Source organism: Gymnoscopelus microlampas, assembly GCF_963454915.1.
Source record: "Gymnoscopelus microlampas genome assembly, chromosome: 1".
Classification (NCBI taxonomy): domain Eukaryota; kingdom Metazoa; phylum Chordata; class Actinopteri; order Myctophiformes; family Myctophidae; genus Gymnoscopelus; species Gymnoscopelus microlampas.
In genome coordinates, this window is record NC_139962.1 from 46,401,961 (window position 1) to 46,421,176 (window position 19,216).

Genomic DNA, 19,216 nt, shown 5'->3' on the forward strand with positions numbered 1-19,216 from the left:
TCTTGCAGTGGTGGCCCAGACTTTCATACAAGAACCTAGATGGCATAGTTACCTAACAAGATGAGGACTCTGCAGCAAACATGGCTATTGCTGAAATGTACAATGTCCTGTGTTTCTAGATGAGATTGCTATTCCATTCATCATCACTTCCACTTCCTCAATGGCCTTGCATGCTATTGATCTCTGGAGGCCAGTAATTGGACAGCCTATGCAGGGCCCTCCCACTCTCTTCTCTCCACTGGCAGGGATTGGCCAGTGTCACGAGGCAAGAACCCACCCCCAAGCTGTTCTAAGAGAGGACCACCCTACTTTTTATTGCATAGATGTGTATGAATGTATTTATTCATATAAGCCTGCATGTATGCGTGCACAGTGCACACTCCTACCACTCTATTTACTGTGTATTCTATTAACCTGTTTCCATCCCCCTATACCCTGCCCCTCTCCTCTCTCCCCTCTCAGTTGCTTCTGCTTCTTTTTGCACTGCTAAAACCCTCCCCCTCTCCCCCCCACCCCCCTCTCCTCTCTGGGTGCTATGTGGGGTGATGGTTGTGGTTCCTGTCGGCGATGTCTCTAGAGCTCAGCCGACCTACAAGCAAAGAGGGATGAAGCGGCACCAGGACCAAAGGACCCTGTTTCGAATAGATAGATAGATAGATAATTAGTTGTAGTCACTGCAGCATCAATATCTGACATGGGACATCCTGGAACCCACTGTCTCTAACCTATACAACTGGCCTGGGACTAGCAGACCCAAGCTGAACATGACCACCGTTTCAGCTTGAAAATTCTTCCAAACATCTCTGTCCGGGAGGTAATTCAAGCCCAAGTCTATCAATTTCAACTGGGTCATCTGAGTGTTGTTCCTTGCCAGGAAATCATTGTAGACCAGACTGCTGATTCAGACCTGTCAAGCAGCAGAACCAAGTTCATGGATCAACACTGCCCTCCATGATCATGTATATCACATATAAGGTATGTATATTTGTATAGCATAACATGTATGTGTCATCATTCCAGCATGTGTAATATGCAGCAGAAATGACAACCTACACTGATCGGTCTAACTTTCTAATATCACAAAATGTTTGTTGTTTTGAAAAATCTCTCCCTGCTCATTAGATGTTAAAACTTCTCAAACGATCACTTAATTACTACTAACCATGATGATGATTATAGTAATAATATAGTAATAAAGTAATAGTAATAAAAAGAAAAGAAAAAGTGTATTGCAATCTGTGTGATTGACTCCCCCACCCCAATGCTACTGCAGAAAGACAGGCAGGCTACTACAATGAAACAGCTAGCACCACACCCGGTTGGTGGAACAGGCTCAGCTCTAAAGGAATTATTGGTTGATTCAACTGTCATGTGGAAGGGTGTGTTCCTATGGTGGGGTATGTGCAGATACAAATATATACACTTTCAGCCTGGCGGGCCTGGTTTGGACACTATAGGCAAAAAGTTTCAAAATGTTTCAAAATTTGATAGATTTGCTATTCCTGGAAATATGTTTTAAAGGATAAAATAGAGCTTAAGTGGTTAATTATAAAGGAATGTTTCATAAAGAGAGAGGAAGTTGGAAAGCTCATGTGAGAGAGACAGAAATAATTTGGTTTTCATTTCATTGCTTCCGTCACTATCATCCCTGAAGTCTGCGTTTGTAGAATTAGAGGCTCTGCTGTGAAACTGTAACCTGCTTCAGTCCACATTTTCAACATGCTAAATTCAAAACACACTGATGCTTCCAATGCTATATGTCTAGAAGCATTCTGTAATTTTTTTTTGTTTGTTTGTTTTTTACTTTCATGATGTTGCACATTTAATGGACACTCTTCATAGTATTTTCAGAATGTTTAGTCCATCAATCCAGGAAAGCTGATCTAGGAGAAATGTGTTCAATGGACACATTCTATTTGACTCAGACAAGGTAGATCAATAGACCAGTCACTCTGCATCTTAGACAGGCAAAACAGACTGACAGGAAGGCATGCATAGATTCAGTTGACCCATACCAGGTAGAAAGCATACACAAGACTGATGAATAGATGTACCGATCAAGAAACACCACTCATTTGATACACTACAGATTAATAATAGAAAAGCTGATAGCATAACAACTGCTATGGAATTAAATACACAAGGAAGAAAGAACAACAACAACAACAACACTGAGGACCAGTAGAGAAACACAGAGGCAAAGAAACTGCTATCCAGACAGACAGAAGTCAAGAAAGACACAGATCAGGTTAGTTGAGACTAAGATCTGTACCAACGAGCCAAGTCAGAGAAACATTCAGATATGAATATTTGTAAATCATTGGCACAGACAGAGAGCCAGGAAGTGGACTGCTCTGCAGAAAGCCTGTCATATGATCCCTGGTCAGCACTGAGCGATTAGTGAGCCAGAGAGCATGAGGGAGCCCAGAGACAGACTCAGGCGAGAGAGAGAGAGGATAAGGACGGACAAAGCGAGAGCTCTTGTATTTGCTCCGCATTTTAACCCCAACCTGTAATGGATCTGACACTGTACGTACTTGCGTCCTGCAATTTATGAATCAGTATGGCGTAGAGAGGCTTAGTGGAAACGGATTACCGTACAGGCTTCTCTGACCAAAAGGTAAAATCTCTCAATTTTGTTGATAAATTGTGTTAACAAGGGAATATAATCACCTCAAACCACCCACTGGGCTAAGTGATGTTTTATGCACATGTACTAGTGACGCCTCTGGGATTCAGGAATGACACCATCATGACCAGTTAGATTGCCTAGTAGGTGGACATTTTGAAAATGATTAATAATCAGATAAACGCTGATTATTATTGTTTTAAAACTGTGCAATTGTTCTATAAGCATACATGATCTTTGTCCATAATATAGTTTAATTATTAGACTGTCCTCTTTGTAGCAACCTGCCTATATTAGACTTTAATAGGCAGGTTGCTACAAAGATGACCCTGTGTTGTTACTGTACATATGTCTCATTAGTATTAACCACTTAAACCCCATATGGTTGAGCGGAGTACCTCAGGGCTCTATACTAGTGTTTTTTTCTGTTTTCTGTACCTTATGCTGTGTACCATGCACCTCACCCTGCAATCTATCCCTACTGTTTATCTTCCTGTCAAATTTAGAATATTGTCTTTCGGAGGTACACGTTTAGACATTAATTCATTGATAAATATCTTAAAAGAACACATCAGTTGTATTTTCCACAGATTCTTTGTTCAATGAACCCTTTTGTTTTCCTATATAGTTAGAAGATTGTCACAGCAATGTTTTTGAAATGATATCAAGCTACTTTCAAGCTACTACTATCAAATAAACACAATGATGTCGCCTTCATTCACTGGCATGTGGGTTAATAAAATACTTATGGAACACTTGGAAGTGAATCGTCCTTCCTTCCTCTCATTATACAGCATTTAGCTAATAAAACATATACGTATTTGCAAATAAATAAAAACATAAAAGGTTATAGTGTTTGCTAAGAAAGTAGGTGTGAAAGTCTCACTGGATCTGCCTCTCTCTACATCTCCTTTTGAAGGCCCCATCCATCTCCATTTGCCCCCAATTCTTCCAAAGGACACATGAAAAAGAGACTAGATGGGTCCAGTTCACTTTGTCAACCTATATTCATTCCTCTAATTTTCCCAGAGACAAGACCACCCCAGATAAAAGTGGACTACACCAGAGGAGAACAGTCCAAACCAGTTAGGCCCAGAGTGTGTGGATCAGCTCACCTCATCACCATTTACTGCCTTGATTCCCGACTGGGTCACACCAGACTGTGTAGGGCCCCAGTTGCTTTACTATACAGTCTTCACCTGCTCTGAAAGCCATCCATCATTCACCATGTACTCTCCGCAGAGCCTTCACAGATGGGGCATCACTCACAGCGAGAGCATGGAGCGGCTTGCATACAGCCAAGGTGGGTCGGTCATTTCTATTAAATGGACAGACGTGCGTGGCCTTGCATGTGAGTGGTGGTGGTGGTGGTGGTGGGTGTGATTTCCATAGCATGAGTCATGACACATATCCTGACCTCAGCAAAGAACGCACGTTCTTGCCATATCCAACCATCACCTATGATTGATTATCACGTGGTTCTCAAAGTGGGGTCCGGGGACCCCCGGGGGTCTTGAGGGAGTTCCAGGGGGTCCCCAGATAAATGATGATAGTTAGGAGCCAAATGGACCCTTATGTTGCTGTAACTCTGATGGTGTACAAATGGAACCAAATGGACTCTTACGGGGCCATTTGGTTCCATTTGTACACTCTCAGAGTTATGATGGTCCATGGTCTAATCATTAGACTCAAAGTGGAGTACGGGGTCCGCCAGGGCCCTATATAAATCAGCCATTTTCAAACAATCTTGACATTCTTTGAACATTTTTGAATATTTTTGACATTTTCAGCACCACAAATGTCGTATGGGGTTCCTGGCACAAAATCCTTTTCAGATGGGGGTCCGCGGCTAAAATACACATTAATTTAGGGGTCCTTGACATGAAAAAGTTTGAGAACCACCACTCCTCGCTGTTTTTAGTTTCGACATCCAACACTAGAGGGCAGCACAGCGCCACACCATCTCGTCGCAAAAAAACATTACGTAGTGCTTTGTGTATCTCGTGAGCCATTAGACACCGCCCCTCATAGGGTGCAGCGGGATGAGAAGGCAGGCTGTGTTAGAGAACAGCACTCGTTGTAAACAAATCTCCACACCACTGTGCATGGTGCCAAACATTGATTTTTCCCCCCAAAACAACAGCTACATAGGAGACACCACCAGCTCGCTAGCATGTAGCCGAAGATTTCCAAGCTTTCTTTTGCCAGTCCCATGCAGCGGTTAGGTTTGTGTGGCACTGGATCCGACAGTGTTTTTTTTAGCCCCAGTGGTGGGTCTGGATCCCCAGACATTTTTATGCCGGGGGTTGAGTGATCCATTAATGCTAGCTCGCTAACCGTATGCATCTGTGTAGTGTAGATGCTAATATAACAATAGAATTAAACATGGCATCGCCCGCGGAACACGACCTGGCTTTAGCCGAAGCCGACGGCAGCAACAAGGAGAAAGCTCAGGTGTTTGGGATCCTGAGGCTGCAGGAGGAGAGATCCTCCGGTGTTGTAGGAGATCATCATCATAAAGCTAGTGCAGGAGATCATCATAAAGCTAGTAGTACCACCAGCAGCAGCAGCAGCAGTGCTCTGAGAGCATCGGATGGCCGATGGCAGGCTCCTATCTTTGCGTTGGCCAGGAAAGCATCCGAGACGTTCTCTGGCAGCATCCATGTCCTGCCCAAAGTACCAGAGCACAGGTCATCATCATCATCATCCCTGCTGGACGACGAGTGGACGGCCAAAGGTAGACATGTTTATCACCATGGATGCAGATGTTTGTCACTATGGATGCAGATGTTTATCACTATGGATGCAGATGTTTATCACCATGGATGCAGCTCTGAAAAGCACCACCACATCCCTTGTTCACAGTCCAATCCTGAATCATTTAACTACAAATGGAATTATCAACGAGGAACACAACAGTGAACCCCATTGACACCGATTTGTTTGTTGTTAATTGAAAATGCAGAAACAATTTTGAATTACATTTGTATTTTCCTAGGCTTGGATCAAGATAATCATAGTTGTATTTGATAGATTCTGACATTTGCATATCTATGATATGAAAGTAAAAGTCAGGCTAGACACAAATACATCTATGATCCAATGCTAGTATTTTCCCATCATTAGCTAGTTAAATTTGCTTTTATTATTTATAAATTTGACATTTATTATGTCATTGTCATTTCCTCCTCCTTCACCTTCAGGTCAGCTGACACTAGAGAGAGTTAGTTACATTGACTTGTGTTAGTGGCTGACATATGCCTGAAAAACTGAGAAAGCTGTAGGCTATATCTGTATGTTGGCCAAGTACTGTATGTTCACATACAAGGAATTTGACATGCTTGTCTCATCTGTCCTGTCATCTCTTTCTTATCATAGAGCAAATCTTGTGTACTTTGTGCTTCTATTGGGGTGGTACATTAGGTGTGCTGCTTTTAGTGACACAGAATTGATTCTCAAATAATCAATCAATCAATCAAATCTCAAGGTTCAGCCTGCTATACAGTATCTACAGTGATATTTCTATGCCGCCGGCCGGCCTATGTGTTTTGTATTAGGATGTACTCTTAGAGTGAAGCTAATACTTAGAGTTGTGTCTATTTCTGACAATCAACATAGTCTAATTTATCACGTCACATCATCGAGTCTCTGTGCCAAGAGCCACTCCTTAAGATTCTTGTCTTGTTGTCTACCAGTCATTCTCGTATATTTCTCTCTCCCTTGGTATCTGCTGGTTCTATTGTCATACTCTTTATCTCTTGTACCATACTATAGACCAGTTAGTTACTATAGAAGTGCGTTGTGAGGAATTTAGAGTGTAGATTCATCATAACAATACAATGGCATGTCTTGGACAGCATGTAATTGTGTTTATACAGTAAGTGCGATAGTCCCACAATTTTGGCTGAGATTGAGATTTCTGCCAGTTGCACTTTAAGAAAATATTTGACTGCTAAAATCTAGTGTAAATTGAATTCCGAAGAGCACATTGCATTGCCTATTTTACACACATTAAAAGCACTTACAGTGCAAAGTGTGTGCTTTGTATGGGAGATCAAATTGAATTTAACCGAGTTATCTTCTATTTCGCTTCCATACATAAGCCTATTTATCTTTCCTATTAGGCTAAAGGACCAGATATAGTTGTGCTATTGTAAGCAGCCGGGGGCCCCAATAGTTCAGTCAGCTATATTGTTTCTAGGCAACGAATGCCGTCCCAGACCAACCATTGAGTATACGTTTAGCTAATGCTGTTGAGCAATGAAACAGAGCTACTTATAACAGTGGTTCTCAAACGGTTGTCATGGTCATGGACCCCCAAATGAATATGTATTTGGCCATGTGCAGACCCCCATCTGAAAATATGTTCTGCCAGGGATCCCCATAAAAAGATTTGTGATGTTAAAATATAAAAAAAGATTCAAATGTTTTCGCAATGTTTTCAAGATTTGCGACAAGTGAGCTTGTATATTGGCTATTTTAAAATAGCGATGTATATAGGCTATTTATTTTCAGGGTTCAAGTTGTTAAAATATAACTAGTTTAGCTGGAGACCCACTGGAACCACTGGGGGGGGGGGGGGGGGGACCACTGACTTATAACAAAAACTGAATCAGTCAAATTGTACTGAACTGACCACTCAGTGTTCTTGCAAGATTATGACCTTGACCAAGTGTAATTTGTCATGATACTGGAACAGTCTGGAAGACATCTTGATCGGCAGATTGCTTGGCTCATTCAGGAGGCCACCTGCTTCTTTAAGGATTACAGAACAGAAGGTTCAATCCTCAGTATAGACAGTGCCCAAAACTTAGCCATGTGCCTTTGAGCAAGCACATCTAACACCTCCATGTAATCTTCTGGTCATTTACTGTAACTATCTCTAACACATCCATCCATCATGTAATGCTATGCTCTGGTGGTTATTAGCTGCAGCTTCTCTGACTTTTGGCCAGTCTGTTCGCTTAACCACTTGAACCCCAGCATCCATTTTCTGGAGGGAACATTAGCCAAAAATAGCACATATATTCTTCTAAATTGAAGGCTTTTTGAAGTTGAAGGGTATTTTTTGGCAAATAGATTTGCTGTAGAGGGGGGAAAAAACGATCTAATTCAGAGCCAACTCGGGTCCAATTTACTAAGTCTAGACTGTGGTGGGTTTAAGTGGTTAAGATTGTTTCTAAGGTGATCATGAAGCTCCACATTGCTAGGCAACATTTATGTATGAATTCACTTGAGGCTTGGTTACACATTGACCCATGGGTCCATATGTACTGTAAAGCACTCAAAACCCTGGGTGTAGTTAAAGATTATTTACTCTAAAGGCGAAGCATTAGGCTTAAGACTTAGGTTGTCTTCAGAAAACTGTGCTAAGCAAATTGTTTAACCAGTTCTCATGTGAGATAATCTCATTAACCTGGCTAACATGTTTACAACGTTTGATCTGGCTAAAGAGACATAGATGATCCCCTCTGGCCTTCCAGAGGAAAAGCAATTTGAAGCACACAAAAAACAACTACATGGAACAAACACCATTAAGTAATGACATGAAGGCAAACACAAGTCACCACAGTTGACACAGCAGTACAGAAAACAAGAAACGTTTTGGAGTGCTAGGAAGTTCAAATGCATACCTTGTGCTCTTCTGCCAGAACGTTTAAAAGCCTTTATTGTGATGGCTATTTCATGGTGAAACTCTTAACCTCTTAATCCCTATATTCTTAGTAAAGTAATTCTTAGTTGAGGGGTCAGCTCTATTCTTGGTCCGCTCTTTATTCCGTTTATCAAATGTCTTTGACAAAAAGATCTAAAAGTTTGTTGTGAGCAGAATGAGGGTTCATGTGTTCAAAATATATAGAGTCTATTGTCTATAGACAATAGATGTGCATGACTGCATGTTAAACTAGAACTGGGTTACAACAACCCATGCGTTGTGGCTCAAACAGCCTTCTTCAAGGCGTGACACACAATAGTCGTTTCATTCACAGTTTTTGGATCTTTATATTAAATGATTATAAGAAAGTACAAACGGATACAAACCGCCTCTTACCCACTAATAAAGTGGAGTGATAATATCTCAGCTACCACAGAACATAAAAAATAACATAATTAAAAATGAATGTCTGTAGCATTGCTCAAACACGCTCATGGTATTGTAGCTGTGTGTGTGTGTGTGTGTGTGTGTGTGTGTGTGTGTGTGTGTGTGTGTGTGTGTGTGTGTGTGTGTTTTCATGCATGGGACCATGTGACCACAGAACAACAGCTAGTTACACGTTGTTACCATGCCTTCCTTGAAACGCTTCCTCCTTTTTCCATGACTTATAATAACACATAGAGAGTTGTGTGTCTGTCCAATGTAAGGCATAGAATACTGTCAATGCAATTGCATGCCATTGCCATAATACTAACATTGTATTATCTCTTAAAAGCTTGTGTCTGTCTCGTTGTTGATCAGCCCTTCGGGATCCTATGACCATGGAGCGAGCCAACCTGTTGAACATGGCCAAGCTCAGTATTAAAGGCCTCATAGAGTCTGCTCTGAGCTTTGGAAGGACACTGGACTCAGACTACCCTCCCTTGCAGCAGTTCTTTGTCGTCATGGAACACTGCCTCAAACACGGCCTCAGAGGTATTAGTGAGAGAGTTGTGTGTGTGTGTGTGTGTGTGTGTGTGTGTGTGTCAGGGTCCCCACGGTCATGAAATTCCTGGAAATATTTTGAAATAAAAATGTAAAAAATCCAGTACTGGAAATGGTTTGGAATTGATCAAACTTCATCAAAGGTCCTGGAATTTATCAAGGGTCCTGGAAAAATATTTGGCTATGCATTGTTTTTGGCTATTGCTTTTTTTAACACAAAACATTTTCATAAACATGTATAACATTACACAAAATATGTAACATAAGTCGTTTTTCGCCGAACGGGCTGTGTGATGGCAGCCTAATGTATGTCTCAATTGTTAGGTTGCACTGAATAGGGTGCCAGGTTGGTGTCACGTGATAAAAACAACAGAGCTACAAGCTCGCAACGTGCTACAGTGTGATGAGTAGTTAGCTTGTAGAGCTGTTCGTTTGTCACGTGACACCAACCTGGCAACTTGTGCAGGTTGTGTGTTTGCTGTCCCAACAAACAATTGCGAGGAACATGTGAATAGTCCGTGAAGCGTAAACGAACGCAGTTAAAATATATCGGTTGAACTAGTAGTATGATCCACAATGCCAGGGAAATGTTTGTTTAATAATTTGTGGCTTACAAATGAAAAGTTTAAAGACTGGGTAAAGCGAGAAGAGGACCCGAATAGAGCTGGCTGGTTTTACATAATTATGTTCATCCCTCCTCGTGTCTGACAGTATCCTCTTGTTGAAAAGGCAATATAATTTAAAAAAGATAAGTCATACGGATGCCATAATGAGTCTTGTATTCCAGTGAACTATGCCCTAATTTTGCACGGATTTTTTAATGGAATTGTACCATTCTATATTCTATGCTTTATTTTTGCTACACTGCCTATCTTTGGGCATTGTACATAGGAGTAAGAGACACATTATTGCGCGGAATGATTATATAGGCCTGGAAATTGGGCTAAATATTCTGGAAAAGTTTTGGAAAAGTTTTGGAAATTCATTGCTAAAAATGTGTGGGGACCCTGGTGTGTGTGTGTGTGTGTGTGTGTGTGTGTGTGTGTGTGTGTGTGTGTGTGTGTGTGTGTGTGTGTGTGTGTGTGTGTGTGTGTGTGTGTGTGTGTGTGTGTGTGTGTGTGTGTGTGTGTGTGTGTGTGCACGGCTGCACGCACGTTAGTGAGTGCATTTGTGTGTATCAGGAAGACAAAGTGTGTGTTGATAGTTAGGCATGGATACATTTTTTTATTGTATAATTCAAAAATATAATGTGTGTGTGATTGTCTGTTAGGAGAGCGGGTGTAGACCTGTCACCACCTGGTAATTACCGTATTGTAAACGAAAGGGTTACCCAATTATTACATAATTGCCTAATCGCAATTATTCAAGATAATCGCAAAATGAGTGAAAATAGCAGATCTACAAGCACACAACGCGTCGCGATGCAACACGTTGTGAGCTTGTAGATCGTCTATTTCCACTATGTTTTTTTAAAAGTATAAAATGATTAAATTGTATATTTAGGTTATTTGTCATATTTGCTCTGTGCAACTATAAAATTGTAATTATATTCATATATTCCAGTGTTCAACAACAACAAAAATATTAAATCGCTAAATCATTAAATCGTTAAATCATTATTTGTGTGACAATTAGAATGTCATAATAGTGACAGCCCTAGGTGTATCTGTGTGAATGTGAGAGAGAGACTGTCAATGGTTTTGCAATTTGAATGACTTAAACAGAACTGAAACGGTTTTAGTCTCTCTCTCTCTCTCTCTCTCTCTCTCAAACCTAAGTATTGACAAGTCTCACTGTCCCTGTGTCTGTCTTGCTGTCCCTTTCTGTCTGCTTCTATCTCTCCCTCTGTTTCTAACTGTTTCTGTCTGTTTCTTTCTCTCTCTGTTACCCTTTCTTTTACTGTGATTCTCTGATCTCTTCTGCTCTGTGTGTGTCTGTTTCCAGTGAAGAAGTCCTTCCTGGGATTCAACAAGTCCCTGTGGGGTCCTCTGGAACTGGTGGAGAAACTGTGTCCTGAAGCAGCAGAGATATCAGCCTCTGTACGAGACCTGCCTGGGCTTAAGTAAGCAATTATGCGTGTGTGCACGCACGCACGCACGCACGCACGCACGCACACACACACACACACACACACACACACACACACACACACACACACACACACACACACAGTTGACTAATCACAGCTCATGCTGTTACATGCATGACATCATGAAACAAAAGCACCTCAGGCCCTAGCCTGAAGTGCCTGTGGAAGTAAAAGTGAAACTTAAGCAGAGAATGAAAGTTGGGTTGTAGTTGAAGTATGCATGTAAAAACATGTTCTTATTGGTTAGTATTTATATCCATTTGAACAAATAATGCACAGACCAGGGGTGTCAAACTTAATTCAGCTCACAGGCCAGATTTGGCATTGGGATTTATGCGGGCCAGACCCGTTGTGCATGAGTGAACGCATGTATGTATCATGTACTACCACAGCTGTCAATGCCTTTGTGTCTCACTTTATAATGAAGATTACTTTTATGATTGGTATTGCAGCCATCATAAAAGTCATGAGACACATTTATCTCAAGACATTCATGAGACATGAAAAACAATGCTATTTTTGTTTTCGGTGCCCCATCTTTTCTATTGATAATAAACATTTGAAATTGAACATTAAGCAGACAAAAATCGAGAATGCTGTCCCTCCTGTAACTACAAAATGTTTCACATAACACATTTTCTTTCTTATACATCATAATGGATTGAGCTTACATGGTGCAGTCGATTGAACAGTGTCACTCATTTCTAACTTGCTGCTTTGAGACACCTGTGCCATCTGTTGGCTTTAACCAGCCTGTCAAGTGTCAACATCAGGGACACGTTTCTGAGCAGTTGTTATTTTCATTAATTTATTTCAGATGTCTATGTGTCACCTGACTTTTAGTTTTTATCATAACCCCACTATTGAATGCTAGTGGCAGCCCTGGCTGTGTGGAAGACGAGTGAGATGAGTTAACCACCATGCGTGGGCAACTGGGCATGCACACACACACACACACACACACACACACACACACACACACACACACACACACACACACACACACACACACACACACACACACACACACAGACACAGACACAGACACAGACACACACACACACACACACACGTAACATGAGAACACTACCTGAGCCTGTAGAGGAAAGTACCTAAGATTGAAATACTTTCACTCTTTCCTCTGTCTCTGTCATTTGAGCTGACTTGTCGTTATAGTGCCATTGCCTTAATGTTTAAAAGAGTTTCATAAACGTGAATAAAATAATTCCAACAGAACATAACGCCAGATGAAGGAGAGGTGAATAAAGCTGTTAGAAGGACAATCCAATCTCATGCTACACTATCGGCGACAAAACTACAAGTCATTATCAATGGAAGCTAAGTGACATGAAACTACAAACTCATGCCCGACACTTGCCTCTGCGTGCAGCTGCAAAAAAACATTGAGCTGGCTTCGACCTTTTTCAATGCTCAAATGACGCTCTGAAACGTCTATCGTATGTTTTTGTTTCAGCATTTCCACTCTCCTTCTCTCTCCCCATAATTCCTGCTCCGTTCATAAAAGAAGGAAGAACACATTCTGTCTGTTAACCAGTTCCCTGTGCTATTTAACCCTACCTTTTTAATTTGCACAGTGTGGCTTGAGAAACGCCTGGCCAACCAAAACAAACAATGTACTTATGGCCAGGCAATATCCTTGTCATCCACAGCCACAGGAATAATGTTCCACACTGGCGTTGTAGATTATTTCAGGGTAGGAACGCTAATTATATATATATTTTATCAGGGAGCAACAAGATGACGCCTTAAAAAGAGTGTGGAGAAATCCGCAGAAGTAACGATAGAAATGAGACATTTCTTTTAGTTTCATCCAGCTGATATTATACAGATGAATGGAACAGCTTTAAGTAATTGCAATCAGGCGATTACAGTATGTAATAATTGTGACAGGCCTAGTCTGTGTTACCCTGTGTCAACTGCTCATACAGAAAGAGGAACATTAATGCTGGAAAACAAGTTGTTGTCTGTTTCCTCTGATCATGCTGAGTCAGACAGATAGTATGTGGGAGGACTGGGTTTTATAAACCTTGAGCCTGGACTTAAAGACATACCTGCCATGCCAACATTAGGCTGTGAAAAAGAGGGAGATTTTCTGGGGTAACGGCAAATGGCCTACCCTCAGCACCCCCACCCACATATAACCCCACACCACAGAATAAATGCAAGGATGTGAAATTAAAATGACTTTTAATTAATCTAAAATCTATAGCTCATAATAAAATAAATCAATACAAAATTACAAAAATGTCAACATTTAAAATGTACTGTAGTACAAACATTGTGAGAGAGAGTGCATGACTGTGTGCACATGAAGGTGAAGGGTGTGGGGTGAAGATGATGTTTTTAATTTTTTTATCGCTTAACAGTATTTGTGTGTTTCTGTTTTCCAGGACTCCATTGGGCAGGGCAAGGGCGTGGCTTCGTTTGGCTCTCATGCAGAAACGGTTGGCAGACTACCTACGACTGCTCATCACCAGGAAAGACCTGCTCAGGTACAGACTGTTAACCACATAAACTTCAACTTTATTTATTTTACTTTTATGCTAATATTCCATTTTAACTTTATTTTAAAAACAGAGATTGCGAGATTCTTTTAAAATAATTGTACCTTACCTCCTCACCTTAAAGCTCTAGAAGCTTGTAACTGGGTCGATAACTTGGACACAAATTGGAATGATAAATGCATTGCATGCATCGTTTTGCAGTACACGCATAGTAAGAACACAGAGCCAATACATCAGACAACACCACTGCCAAACATACCTCTACAACTTACTGTGTTTATGTTGATCTCTGTCCACAGTGATTTCTATGAGAGCTCAGCAGTAATGCTAGAGGAGGAAGGAGCCGTGATCGTTGGCCTGCTGGTGGGACTAAACGTCATTGATGCCAACCTCTGTGTCAAAGGTGAAGACCTGGATACGCAGGTAAGAGGCCAGGGCACACAGATTGAATTAGCTGTTCTATTTTTAAGGTTATTTCAGAAAAGTGTGTTTAGGGAGTTGAAAGAAAGGACTCTTTTTGCCTTGAAATGGTAGCAAGTATAAATATTTATGTCCTGAAACCTTAAACACAATGGCAAGTATAATGGACAGCCAATCAATCCTAAAATTCTGAGTAATTGGCTCTAGAAATTGTCAAGAGAAAGTCTCCGTAAAATGATGAATTACCATAGTTCTAGATCACTTGTTTTTCTTCTTTTTTCTCTTTGAGTTAAATTGACATGGTGCATTTGTTAAACGGTTAATTAATTGGAATGACGTAACCACTACTGTTCACAGAACTGGGTCAGTTGGTCATCTTAGAAAAAGTAGCTTGGCCAACAGGGTAGGGTGAAAAGGTGTGAAGGAACCATCTGGAGTACTTGAAATAACAGTTAGATGAGGTGACACTAAAACCTTCCATTGAAATCAGATTTTCAACTTACAGTTTGTGTTATACTATGTTTTGGGTTTGTTTCCCCCCGCTATATACAGTATATACTGTACGTATGTATATGTTTGTGGTGTTTCTAAGGTTGGAGTGATTGACTTCTCCATGTACCTGAAGAATGATATAGATGACTACAGGAGTGAGGAGAGGTATACTCTCTTTCTTTACTTACTATCTTACTCTGAGTTTCTCAGTCTCCAGCTCTTTCTCTTTCTTTATCCCTCAGCCTTTTTCATCCTTGCTGTTTCTCTCTCCATCTCACTATGTTTCTCTATCTCCAACTCTCTCCTTACCTCTTCCTGTCTCTTCGTGTTGCGATGTCTCTTCAGTTTGCAGAGATGTCTTTGTTTTCTCTCTCTCTGCCAACAGGAATAGCCAGATAGCATCCATCTTAGACCAGAAGAACTACGTAGAGGAACTGAACAGACAGCTCAAGTAAGACGTAGCGTTTTCTACTGTGTTTCTAATGTGCTCTACCTAGGATGCTAATAGCATTTCATTCAGTCAGCTTGCACTGTGCATGCTAGATACTGATCATTCCGTCCATACCCTGCCCCACCTGTCAATACAATCACATTGAGTCACACAAGTTATTGCAAGATTTTAGATTATATACTAAATCAGGTCAGATGGGGGATATTATGCCAAGGGTTTGAAACTTAGCCAGTAACCCATAACACAAATGTAATGTCATGACGCTTGTCGTGGGGACAAGCAACCAATTAGCAGAAACACACTTTGCATGGTTTTGATGACGGGTCTGATGGGGAAATCTGAATTGTTGTTTACACATTTTGATGAGCAACTCTCTCTCTCTCTCTCTCTTTCTGTGTGTGTTTGTTGTTTATTTATACGCCCAGCTCCACAGTCCATGGCCTCCAGGGCAGAGTGGACAATTTGGAGAGGTCCAATTCCAAACTCATAGAGGAGGTGAGACTGGTACTTTCTATTCTTACAATGTATAACATGTATTCTGGTTGACAGTTTGTACTCTTATACTATACTTATGGACAGAAACACTCCTTGTTTATGGACACATCTCAATTATTTCTTCTTCACGTCTCAATCCTTCGTGTCAGTTCCTCTCTTTAATCCACCTGCCCCCTAAATCGGTGGTTTTCAAAGTGGGGTCTGGGGACCCCCAGGGGTCCTTGTTCCAGGGGGTACCCGGCAAACGTATTCATAGTTCATGGTTACAGCCACTCATGGGAGGTGTAACTCTGACAGTGTACGAATGCAAGATACGAATGCAAGAACCAAATGGACCATTTGGTTCCATTAGCACACTGTCAGAGTTATGGGTGTTCGTGGTCTAATAATCCATACCAAATTGGGGGTCCTTGAAATGGTTTGTGAACCACTTCCCCGTAAATGATCACAGCAGAATTACAGTTTAAACGTGTAATAAGTGGTCAGAGTTGTCTTATTCCATAGAAAGTTCCTCAACCTTTGTGTATCCATTGTGTTAATGTGGTTGTAATTTGTAGGGTATAGGTCATATCATATTCTACAGTTTTGTCGTGTGTGTGTGTGTGTGTGTGTGTGTGTGTGTGTGTGTGTGTGTGTGTGTGTGTGTGTGTGTGTGTGTGTGTGTGTGTGTGTGTGTGTGTGTGTGTGTGTGTGTGTGTGTGTGTGTGTGTGTGTGTGTGTGTGTGCGCGTGCAGTTAGCCATAGCCAAAAACAACATCATTAAGCTACAAGAAGAAAACCAACAACTGAGGAGTGAAAACAGCCTAATTATACTGAAGACACAACAACATCTAGAGGTATGTAGTTATGTGCACATTTACTTTCATGCGTTACACGCACAATCGCACATGCATGCACGTACACACACACTCACACTCAGCTACAAAATATTCGGAATTTCTAAAGATAAACAAGCATAGAGTTTTTCATGGTGTTTGGAGCTGGCAGCCAGCACAGCCAACATGTTTACCTCTGTGTCAGAGCGTAAGCTTGATGTAATCGAAAGCAAGGCCTGAAGTATGACATGTGACTGAACTCACACTCCTACGCAGAGCTGCCTCCAGACATCTGCAACCAAATTACTTTGAAGGAAAATGCAGCAATATCTTTGAATTGTTTATACATCACAAAGCATCACATAGCATTGACAGTGGAACATCATCCAACTTTCTGTGTAGGAGTATGGACTGTAAGGTCACAATGGGTAAATGCAAGTTTTCCTCAGGCTGGCTTGACAATCCTAAACTACAACGCCTCCTTGCTACTGCTTAAGGATTCCAAAGAAAGCGAGATGTAAACTTTGTGAGAAATCGTTCGACATCTTCAACATAGGGGAGGCGGCAGCTTTAAGTTATGTCGTCTTGTAAAAGCATCCTGTGCATCTAAAAAAGCAGTGATTCGCAAAGTGGGGTCCAGGGACTCTCTGGGTTTGTTGAGGAGTTCCAATGGACCCTTACAGGTCCATTTGGTGCCATTTGTACACGCTTTTAGGAGTTATGGGGGTCCTTGAAATTTAAATGTTTGAGAACCACTATAATAAAGTAACTGATAAGCCCTCCTACCTTTCCTGGCAGAAGATATTTTCACTACACCGAAGTACCTTCAGAGATTTGTCACAGATGATACACTTAAGCGGGCAGAGACTCCAGTAAAGCTGCTCTCAAAGTCTCAGAAGACTTCAAAGATCAAAAACATCACAAAGATGCCTCCTTTATCAACATGGGGTTTTCTGCTGAAAAAGAAAAAAAGTTAATTGTTATGAAGATGGTTTCTGAACTAGACAACGGAGATCAGGACGCTGCTGGTAAGAAACTTGGCATGACTGGATCTACAGAAGATGAAAAAGATGTGGGACCATTGTGAGAAACAACTGAGGCTGTGCCTGCAGATGCAAGTGTAACATATTGCAGTTTGGTTACTTGGCTGTGATCTGCAAAATGAGTGAGGATGGCTTGTCAGTGGCCCACTGGCTTCCATTCAAGACTGGACACCTTCTGGCATGTACAGCTGACCGAAGAGCATCCAATCAAAGATCTGTGGGAACTCATCTAAAAGGTTCTTCTGATATCCCATGGCCAGGCTTCTGTGGAGAGAGGGTTCTTTGTTAATAGGAGCATCACACATGAAGGATTGAACCCTGAGTGCCCAGCAGGTAATAGTATGATGTGTACCTTGATGAAGAAGAGGGAGCACACACAGAAACAGAAGGTAGTACAGGAGGAGGTGGGTGGACCAAGCTTCATACCGAAATAAATGCACTCCTGACTTTGCAGATGAATTTGGAGCGGAAGCCACTGACAGGATCTCTGTGCTTGCAAAATCACATGCCCACAGGAAAGCTGCAAAAGATAAAGAACAAGGGTGAAAGAAATATGACACAGACATTGAAAAGAAAATCAATTAAATTAAGAAGCTTTGAGGATATAGCCTAGCCATGGCAGTACATACTGTACACGTGTGTGTGTGTGTGTGCGTGCGCACTTGCTCGCTCAGTCATTCCCATTCACAGCCCCACAGTGTACACAGCACTTTGTAATTTGAGTAAATTTGAGTGTTCTTAACAGCATTCTTTGTATGGTTACTAATTATATTTTGATTTTATTTATATTCTTTAACCGTGTTTACAAGTATGTTTTATGTTTTATTCCGTCTAACAACTAATGAATCAAAGTGGTCTCTAGTTCTCTTTTCTATTTCCCTATTGAATTGTACATGTACAACCTTTCTGTTACTGTAGGGGTTGAGGCATACAGTACAGTTGATAAAAAAGAAGAAGAAATAAAATGAACGTCGCACTATTTTAGCATTGCAGTTTGAATACAATGCTGTTCATTGAACTTGTCTCGGTTTGGTATTTGATTTGTCAGAGCTATAGTACCTACTACCAAGCTACAATCGTCTGCCAATTATTTGGAAACATAATGGCATACAGTAGAACGAACAAATACATGTAGTTGGATTTCAAAACCATTTATTTACATTATAAATATCTAGCTATTTGTTCTCAGATGTAAAATATGGTCTGAAGAATCTGCGGAGAAGTCTGGAAATAAGTAAAGTAGAGTTTTTTATTTATTTTAAACTCTACTGTCCTGTTTTCTGTAGGTAACCCAGGGAGATGTGACAGTGGAAAGAGACACCTACAAACAGTCCCGTCAGGGATTGGATGAGATGTACAATGAGGCACGAAGACAGCTGAAGGAGGAATGTCAGCTAAGACAGGTGTGTGCGTGCGTGGACCATTTTACCTGGCCTCATTTGAAAAATGGTTGTTTAATGGTTAAAAAGGATTTTAGTTGTTAGGCTTACAATGGACCCTTCGCTAAGCCCCACCCACTCCACTCTGTGACTGGTGGTGCGAAGTTAGTCACACCCAGGCCTGGCAGCGCCTGGCAATCTCTGCTTCTCACCCATTTGCATGTTAAATGATGGCTTTTCC

General features: G+C 41.2%; 1 protein-coding gene across 2 annotated transcripts in view; it reads left to right on the plus strand.

Annotated features, from left to right (window-relative positions):
* The first annotated feature begins 4,672 nt into the window (after positions 1-4,672).
* The window catches only part of rufy2 (RUN and FYVE domain containing 2), a 32,522-nt gene continuing 17,978 nt past the window's right edge, over positions 4,673-19,216 (plus strand). For both annotated transcript variants that reach the window (XM_084059609.1, XM_084059610.1), the window contains exons 1-10: positions 4,673-5,366; positions 9,084-9,257; positions 11,211-11,328; positions 13,767-13,868; positions 14,180-14,303; positions 14,893-14,957; positions 15,178-15,243; positions 15,669-15,738; positions 16,473-16,574; positions 18,883-18,999. In XM_084059609.1, coding sequence (XP_083915735.1) covers positions 4,970-5,366; positions 9,084-9,257; positions 11,211-11,328; positions 13,767-13,868; positions 14,180-14,303; positions 14,893-14,957; positions 15,178-15,243; positions 15,669-15,738; positions 16,473-16,574; positions 18,883-18,999 — 1,335 coding nt within the window. In that variant the 5' untranslated portion in view covers positions 4,673-4,969. The remainder of the gene's footprint in view (positions 5,367-9,083; positions 9,258-11,210; positions 11,329-13,766; positions 13,869-14,179; positions 14,304-14,892; positions 14,958-15,177; positions 15,244-15,668; positions 15,739-16,472; positions 16,575-18,882; positions 19,000-19,216) is intronic.